At 53.7% G+C, this 8,937-nt stretch overlaps 1 protein-coding gene across 2 annotated transcripts in view; it reads right to left on the bottom strand.

Moving 5' to 3' along the window:
- The window catches only part of syde2 (synapse defective 1, Rho GTPase, homolog 2 (C. elegans)), a 25,388-nt gene extending 20,165 nt beyond the window's left edge, over positions 1-5,223 (bottom strand). For both annotated transcript variants that reach the window (XM_035521270.1, XM_035521271.1), the window contains exon 1: positions 3,198-5,223. In XM_035521270.1, the coding sequence (XP_035377163.1) occupies positions 3,198-4,986 (1,789 nt within the window). In that variant the 5' untranslated portion in view covers positions 4,987-5,223. The remainder of the gene's footprint in view (positions 1-3,197) is intronic.
- Positions 5,224-8,937: the final 3,714 nt, after the last annotated feature.

The following is an 8,937-nucleotide window of genomic DNA, read 5'->3' as shown; positions in this document are numbered from 1 at the left end:
TTCAGCCTCCCTCTCTCAGCTGCTCTGAGGTTGTTCATCTCATTAAAAGCTCCAAGGAAGCAACTGTTGTCAACCAGAGAAGCACAGCGCGTGGCGTTTAGCAGACAGCTTTTTATCATCCCAGTGTTGGAGCACTAGCTTTGGCTGCTGTGTTGATTTGTGTGTGTGTGTCTTGTGCTCGGTGCTGTTGCTGTGCTTGTTATAAAGGGTCTTTCATAACTGAGCATGCATGCACACACACGCAGGAAATTCCAGGCCACAGACACACACACACACACACACACACACACACACACACACACAAGATAAGACCCACATCGAGGTCTACAAGGAGTCGTGTTAAGGGTATCCCTAAGGGATGTTGTAAATTTGATTGAACTCCTTGAAAACCTCAGCACCAGAGTTCCTGAAAAATCATTTGGGGGCAAAGAATGAAAGAAGAATCTAGACATTGATAAGTGACGATTCTTTTACTGGGGACTGATTTATGATTCTTCTGTCTGACACATCAGAGACATTAGCCATGCGTTTCCCTCCAGAACAAGAGCAACAGTCTCCTGTCTGACTTGGAACTGAATCATTAGCTCACTGTTCTTCAGAGGAGAAGAACCATCAACCTTCGCAGACTGAACCCTTTAGGAACCCTTTAGGAACCCGTTAGGAACTGGCGACAGCCTGCAGCAGGCAGTAAGGAAGCCTTGGTTGGAGAAACACGGACTTCTTTGTTTAGTAAACAGCAGAGAAATAAGAAACAGCAGAGAAATTGGAAACTTGTTTTGAAATGGCATGGCAGCCACGTGAACCACAAGTGAACTCTACACTGGAGAATTATCTTCACACCAGAAATAAACTCCAGACACAAGCATGACCTACAGATCAGCAGTGAACTACAGACTCAAAAGTGAGCCACAGGCAAAAAGTGAACTCCAGACAGTCACGTGCCCATCTAGATAAGAAGTGATATCCAGGTTGAGCTGTGTCATTATTTAGAGTTTTGTCACTTTAACACATAGCAAACAACCCAGCGCGTGTCTGTGTGCACGTGTGTGTGTGTGTATTTCCACGTCCCCTCTCAATGCCTCGAGGGGAGGGGTTCCTACCAACACTGTCTCCTGTTCAAAACACTCGTAGCTCGAAGTATCCCAGCTCAATCTGGCTTGGATGCTACTGATGCCAGGTCAGTCTCTTCTACCCGAACCCTTATAATAATATCAGCATGAGAAGCAGCAGAATTGTTCACAGATCAGTGAAAAAGGTTAGTGGCCTTAGTGCCGCTGTTTCATAGTGCAGTTGGCACTGGATGAGGGAATGAGTGTTGTATTAAAGGTCAAAAGCACAGGGAGATCTCTCTCTCACACACACACACACACACACATATATATACACACACACACGCAGGAAAATTAAGCGTTATTCTCGTGTTCTGCACCTCGAATTAACTCATTTCCTGGGCGTGGAAATAATGGGTAGACAGATAGATCATTCTACCAAAGTCACCTAGTCATTTTTTTTTTACTATTTACTTAGTGTACACACACACACACACACACACACACACACACACACACACTCTCTCTCTCTCTCTCTCTCTCTAAGGTTACAGATACCACTTCTTAGGAGTAAAGATGATTGTTCTGCCATTTTGTCCTGCTGAATAGATGGTTTATTATTACTATTACATGTATCTGGTACCACTAATACCCAACAAAAGCAAACCCTCTACAACCAAGGACAGATAAACAGGCCAGTGGTGACGCATGTGCGCGGTTATCGCATGGCGACCCAACACCGGGAGCTCTGGAGGTCACCGATACACTGCATCCTTTTCTGGAGGTAACCTGAGGCCAAGCGGAAAGCTGTAATCCCAGCTGACCTGAATGAATGTGTAACCACTGCACACACGACACCGCCGTCAGGCAGCGGAGGAACCAAACGCAAACAAGATCTGCTGCAGAATTCCAAAATATTCCCTCCCCGAGTTTCATGTTTCCACGGTGCCGGACTGCATTGGAAAAGCGGCCCAGGTCATGGATCCCAGATCAGCTTTACTAAAACCTGAAGAAACTGTTTCAAGATCAGGAAGTGAAGTCTAGAAGTTGCAGTCATGTGCAAAAGCATCAAGTCCACAGTCAATGCTAATGGGCTCTTAGCCTCTCATACACACACACACACTCTCTCTCTCTTATACACGCTCACACTCTCTCTCTTATACACGCTCACACACACACTCTCTCTCTTATACACGCTCACACTCTCTCTCTTATACACGCTCACACACACACTCTCTCTCTTATACACGCTCACACTCTCTCTCTTATACACGCTCACACACACACAAACTCTGTTGCACACACACTCTCCCTCTCATACACGCCATCAGTCTTTGTCAGATGTGGTATTTTTAGGCAGACTAAAACACACACACACACACACAGAGTGAGAGAACGTGGAGAATGGTTCTCTCAGCCGTAAAGGGCAACGTGTGTTAAAGGGCCAGCAGTTGAAGACAAACGGTTCCCTTGCCACACACACACACGCATCCACACATACAGGTACATACGCACACATCCACACACACACACACGCATCCACACATACAGGTACATACGCACACATCCACACACACACACACGCATCCACACATACAGGTACATACGCACACATCCACAGTCCCGCACGTCCCAAAGCCGGTCCTGCGGCAGGGAAGCGTGCTAGATCTGATCTCAGGCCTACGGGACATCAGTGGGACTACCTAATCTGATCCCGGCCAGACCGCGCTTCTGTTGTGAGGGGGATTAGGACTAAACTGGACAGCAGTAATCTGCTACGCCATTCCAACACTCCTCCGCCTCTGAGGCAACCGTACAGGATTATTGCTAGAAGCACAGTATGGACCTTCATAACCACAGACCTGTCACCGTTAAATTGAGAGTGTAAAGAGTGTGATGTTAAGATGCACGGGTACGAATCCTCCACCAACATGCAACTAGCTACACACCGGTTACGTGAGCCTTCGTTAGTGAGGAAGATGAGGGATAGAAACATGACCCGCCACCAAAAAACAAAGACAGGACGTTACACGGAGTCGGGAAAAGAGGAGCCTTCGGCAGCCCTGCCCCCTTCCCCTTAGCATCCCCGGCGACGGCGGAGTGCAAAACCAGGATAAGGCTCCTCCAGGCCCTCAGCGGTGGGCGTACCTGGCTGGGGCGCTCCGGCAGGGCCCATGCTCCCAGGTTTGTCCCCGCGTGGGGCGCACACATGGCTGGGGCGCCCAGCCCACACCTGCCCCTCAACCCCGCGCGCGGAGGATCCGGCAATGCGTTGGCGCATCTCCGACGACAGCACACGGCCCCTGTGCATCCATTCCTGTAACTTGTTGACGGTGACTCCGGGCGGCCTCCCGACGCCAGCACCCGCGCTCTGGTTCGGCAGCTCCCGGCAGCGAGGGGCAGCTTTTACAGCCATGATACCGGGAAGAGCAGGCGGTCCGCACAGGTGCGTCTTCTCCTCACACACGTGCTCTGGCACGGGCACGGCAGCCTCCGCCGTGGCCGCGTCCTTGAAGCGCGGCTGGCCGTCGCTCGCTGGACCCCCTGCGTCCGGCGCGACGGCCCCGGGGGCGTGGTCACTTCCCTTCCCGCTGTGCGCGCCGCCCCCGTTACACTCTGCGGGGTAGCGCACGCCCCCGTCGCTCGCAGACCGCTGCAGTATGCCCCTCCCCTGGGACGGGGCCAGGCTCTGCAGGCTACGGCTCCGCCGCGAGACCCCGCCCACCCCGCGGCAGCCCCGCCCACTCGCCGGCGGGACGTCGCTGTCCGCCGGCCAGGTCACGCTGTCGCGGGACTGGCTGGAGCTGCCGCTCTGCTCCGCGCAGCCGCTGGAACTGGACCGGCCGTCCAGCTCCATGTCGTGCATGGCGTTCATCAGCAGGTAGAGCGCCTCTTTCAGCCGGTTCCTCAGCCTGTCCGTCTCCCGCGTCGCGTCCCGGTCCGACCGGGACTGCGAGGACGTTTCGGCCGGCTCATCAGGTTCCGGGTTCCGCGTGCCGCACTCGTAAAACGGAAGGATTTCATTGTCATAATAGTCGTCGTCCTCGCTGTCCACGGAGTGGTGACGGTCTCGAGAGCTCGCGAGAAGCGAGGTCACGTCCGCGCGGACCACTTCCAGCTCGGTGGGGAAAAACGTCGGACTTTGCAGCGCCGGCATCCTGAAATCTCGGCAAAGTTCGAGGGAACTTTCAACAGTCCGAATTAAGTCGCTTTCGTCGCCGTTCCTGCCGATGTAATGAAAAACGCGAGGGCGGCCGCAGTTATGCGTTCGCGTCCCACCGGCAGTGACGCCGCTCTCTGGTAGCTGATCGCCGGTACAGTTAAACCTGCTCACGTCTCTCGGGATGAATGAAGCGGCATCGTAGCCGAGCGCAGCTCTCTCGCCGGTCCCACTGCTCTCCAAACAAGGTTCCCGGCCGTCTGCGGCTTTAACGGCCCCTCCGTGCTCAAACCGAGCACTCGCGCCGCTCCCGAAGCCTATGCAGTCTCCTCTTGCGTGCCGCCGCGGTAACGGCCCGGGCTTTGACAGGCAGACCTCCTGTCTGTGGAATCGTTTCACGTCGCCTCTGTCGCTCCTCCCGTCAGGGACTTCGCTTTGAACAGAGACCCCCGAGCGCGTTTCATTATCTGGACCTCCGAGGCTCGGCGCCCCGGTGTTTACGCGCATGCTCGCCTCGCGGCGGGGGGACGCGCCGCCCGACACCGCCGCGCCGCGGCCACCTAACCTCCCAGGAGGGCTGTGGACCCCCCCGTTAAAGCCGCTCCGCTTACCTCTGCTCGCGGCGGACGCGCAGTCCCGCTCCGCGCTCGGGACTGCTCGCAGAGCCTGCGCGGCGCCCGCTTGGGAAACTACTTCTTTACCTTCAGCTGGCGTCCCCTTCTTGGGTCTCTTCCCTCGCAGTTTGGCGAATAAAGTTCTGCGCAGAGGGTCGGCCATCCCGCAGCCTGCCGGCGGACCCCCGGCTTCAGCGCGGCTGCGTCGGCGCGTCGGAATCGCCTTTCTGGAGCCGACGAAGCCCCGGAGAGCGCGCCATGCTCCGCTGTCAGCGCTGCGCCCAGTTAGCCGCTAGCTGCAGAGTGTGTGTGTGTGAGAGTGTGTATCCCTCGCTCGCTCTCTCCTTCCCCCGCTCAACCCCTTCCCTGCTTGCAGTTCAAATGCTTGAAATATTTTCGGGCGGGGTGAAAGGTTACGGGCGGATTGCGCAAACTCATTCGCAAACGCCGAGGACGAGATTGTAGTGCTGCAAAAAAAAAAAAAAAAAAAAAAGAAAGACGAAAGCGCATTCTCACGAAGCAAAACTTATAACAACTCGACTTCAGAAACTAGAAGCCTTCTTATTAGGGCCTTTTAATGAAGGTTAGTTTTCTTCGTTAGGTTCAAAGCAGCAACACGTCAACTAAACGCTCCACGTGTTATGGCAGTAGCCCGCGGTTCTGCTGAGGTCGTGCTTATTGGAATAATAATATAGCACGCAAACATACAGTCATACACAATCGTCACACTAGCGGCCTGTGTTTGTAGTAATATTCGGTTCGTACGGAGATGTGTTCAGTACGCTGCTGCTTTTCTCGGTGTTTGTTTACAAGCTTGCCCGTGCACGCAGAGCCACGCATAGCAGAAACGACCCGAATAGTGCTCGCGCCGTTCGTCCCTTTGTTCCTTCCTTTGCACGACGCGTCACGCCGATTCTGAATCGCCTTATGACCGCGCAGTAAACGTCATTAACCCTTCCAGGAATCCTCCACCTGTTCAGTCTTGCCCTTGTCCTGACCAGACCTCCACAGCTACGCCCAAACACAGGACCGGACCTCGTGAGCTACGCCCAAACACAGGACTGGAGCTCCCCAACTACGCCCAAACACAAGACAGGACCGGAGCTCCCCAACTACGCCCAAACACAAGACAGGACCGGAGCTCCCCAACTACGCCCAAACACAAGACAGGACCGGAGCTCCCCAACTACGCCCAAACACAAGACAGGACCGGAGCTCCCCAACTACGCCCAAACACAAGACAGGACCGGAGCTCCCCAACTACGCCCAAACACAAGACAGGACCGGAGCTCCCCAACTACGCCCAAACACAAGACAGGACCGGAGCTCCCCAACTACGCCCAAACACAAGACAGGACCGGAGCTCCCCAACTACGCCCAAACACAAGACAGGACCGGAGCTCCCCAACTACGCCCAAACACAAGACAGGACCGGACCTCCCCAACTACGCCCAAACACAAGACAGGACCGGAGCTCCCCAACTACGCCCAAATACAAGACAGGACCAGACCTTCCGAACTACGCCCAAACACAACACAACACAAGACAGGGCTGGCCCTCCCAAACTATGCCCAAATACAGGACCGGAGCTCATCAGCTATAGCACTATACAGGACAGAAAATGCAGACATTTCTCCATCTTATTCCTATATACCAAAATAACGTTGAGTTAAAACCCTCCAGATGTAACTTTTGTATATCTGATCACTTACGTGCTCGAGTGTTCAGTGTCTAGGTGAGTCACCAGAACCGATTCTCCAGATCGCATTCACAGAAGGGCAGGTGTAACATTCTCCCAAAGTTTGTCAACATTTAAAACCTTTTATCTACTTAACACTCAGTGTTCATTTTTCACATGTGCACACTGGCTGCTACAAGTGATGGTTGCATACACACAGCAGCGAGATCTGAGCATGCAGACATCACCACAGTCATAAAAAACCTCACATCTGCTGCACAGTGGCTTCATACAGGGAAAGATATCCCAGACCACCTTAATGGCCAGCAATGTGTTAATGTAATGTATTTGAAAATTTGACAGTAATTGTGCAGTATTTCTGTCGGTGTTCGTTGCCACACTACAGAAGAGGGGGCTGGCGTTCTGACACGGGCCCCACTGAGTGAAGGCAAAATCAAGACCAGTTGCACAAGACACAGCAGAAACCTTCTTCTACCAAACAGATGAGCCTCTCTTGCCGCACTGCTGCACTACTGAGAAGATCCGTGCACGAGCAGGATACCGAGAGATCAGATACGGGCAGAGACGAGCACATCTGAAAGGATTAGAAGGATTTACAGGAAAACACAACTCTCATGCATGCGTGGGTGTGTGTGCGCATGCCTACCTTGTCTGAGCATCTGTGTGGTACAAGTCACAGCCTGCAAGCGGTTGCAGGGGGCTGGGTTAAGCAAGGAGAGCGAGAAAAACAAGGGGGAGATTGCTTATGCTCCAGAGAGTGGGGGGTGAAGTTGGAGTAGTCTTGACTGGCGCAGGGTTCCTTAGGCTGTTTGTTCTGAACGTCTTGTTTACCTCCCACGCGCCAATCCTGACCTTCCCAACCCCAGCACACAGCTTCACGTCTGACTCGCTGAGAACACAACAGAAGACGCCTACAAAACTACGTCTCTTAGAAGACAAACGCATCCGACCACAACAGATCTGCAAGTGTGCCACACACGGTGGCCAGGACCGGCCTCTGTCACCAGGGTCTTATCGACGTACAGCGTGCAGACACAGAAGGGCAGAGGGGGTTTGTGCCAGACTGCGCAGGTACGGAACGCACAGCCGTGGGGATATGCTGTTCTATTGTCGCGGTTTCTGACGGACCAGCGAGAGATACCCTCACTTTGACACCAGTAACCCCTCTCTTTTCTTACACACACACTCTTTCTCTCTCTCTTTGTGACCAAAGAGAACATCTGCTTTGCTGGCCAATATTCAGAAGGGCCATGCTGCTAAGTGTGTACGTGAGAATGTGTGTGTGTGTGTGTGTGTGTGTGTGCGTGCGTGCGCAGGGACCTGCAGATGTCTGGGATGGCCTCTCGCTTGCCCTTTTCATTGTCTGTCAACTCTCACCACTTTATTGGCTGACAGGTGTCCACGGCAACAGAGAATTTATGCCCGGCCCACCCGGCCCTCTCTCAGCCTATAGAGAAGCGGGGATCATCCCGGCAGACTGGCCCTGCGGCGGAACCCCGGATCTACCTGAGGCCAGGATGCTTCCCGCCTCCCATGCGGGCCGGCGGCATCGTGCGGGGCAGTTTGTGCCATTGTTAACCGAGTCCGTCCGTGTTGTTTATGAAACAATGGTGTGAGTTATGGCCACGTGTTGGTTGATTTAATGTGCGGAACCAGAAAGAATTTTCTCGTTCCGCACATTAATCAATGTGAATTCAATGCTGAAAGAAAGACAGAGCTGTGTGTGAGTGTGTGTGAGAGAGAATGTGCGTGTGTGTGTATGAGAGAGAATGTGTGTGTGAGTGTGTGTGTGTGTGTGTGTGTGGGGAGGGGGTGGGTGTTCAGACATATTTCTCCAGAAGCAGCTAGTAACCCAGATACAGATGCCTCAAAGGACCGCTTACTCCTACGGAGTCCTCAGAGTCCTGTGCTATATCCAGTCCATAGAACACCAACACACACACACACACACACACAGAAATACCTCACGCAATATAAATTCTAACCCACGTAGAATATGGCAGCTTTCAAGAGAAAGTAGTGTGTGTCTCTCTCTCTCACACACACACACCCTAGCATTATGGTCCTGGGGCAAGCACTTAAACCTATGTAACCCTGGAGCAGGTGGGCAGATAGCCATCTCGCTGCGCGCTGACAGCCGCGTCTGCAGGACCCCCGGCACGGGTTATCGTCTGAGGGGTCAGACACGCTGGCTCCTGCTCCTGTGCTCCCTCCATCTGCCTATCCGCTCCTCCCTGACGGCCTCGTCTCAGCACGGAGGACTCGGCCCTGCTGTAATTCACGTGTAGGTCACGACCCTGTTACAGCACGTTTTCACCCGCTCCTCTGGTTTCACATCTCGCCCTCAGTACCCAATGTGCCTGGAGGGAGCTGACAGACCCGGGCGAGGTCTCCGCACACCGGAAACGCTTCAC

This window comes from Electrophorus electricus, chromosome 22 (assembly GCF_013358815.1).
Source record: "Electrophorus electricus isolate fEleEle1 chromosome 22, fEleEle1.pri, whole genome shotgun sequence".
NCBI classification, from domain to species: Eukaryota; Metazoa; Chordata; class Actinopteri; order Gymnotiformes; family Gymnotidae; genus Electrophorus; species Electrophorus electricus.
This window is presented reverse-complemented; position numbering and strand designations above follow the sequence as displayed.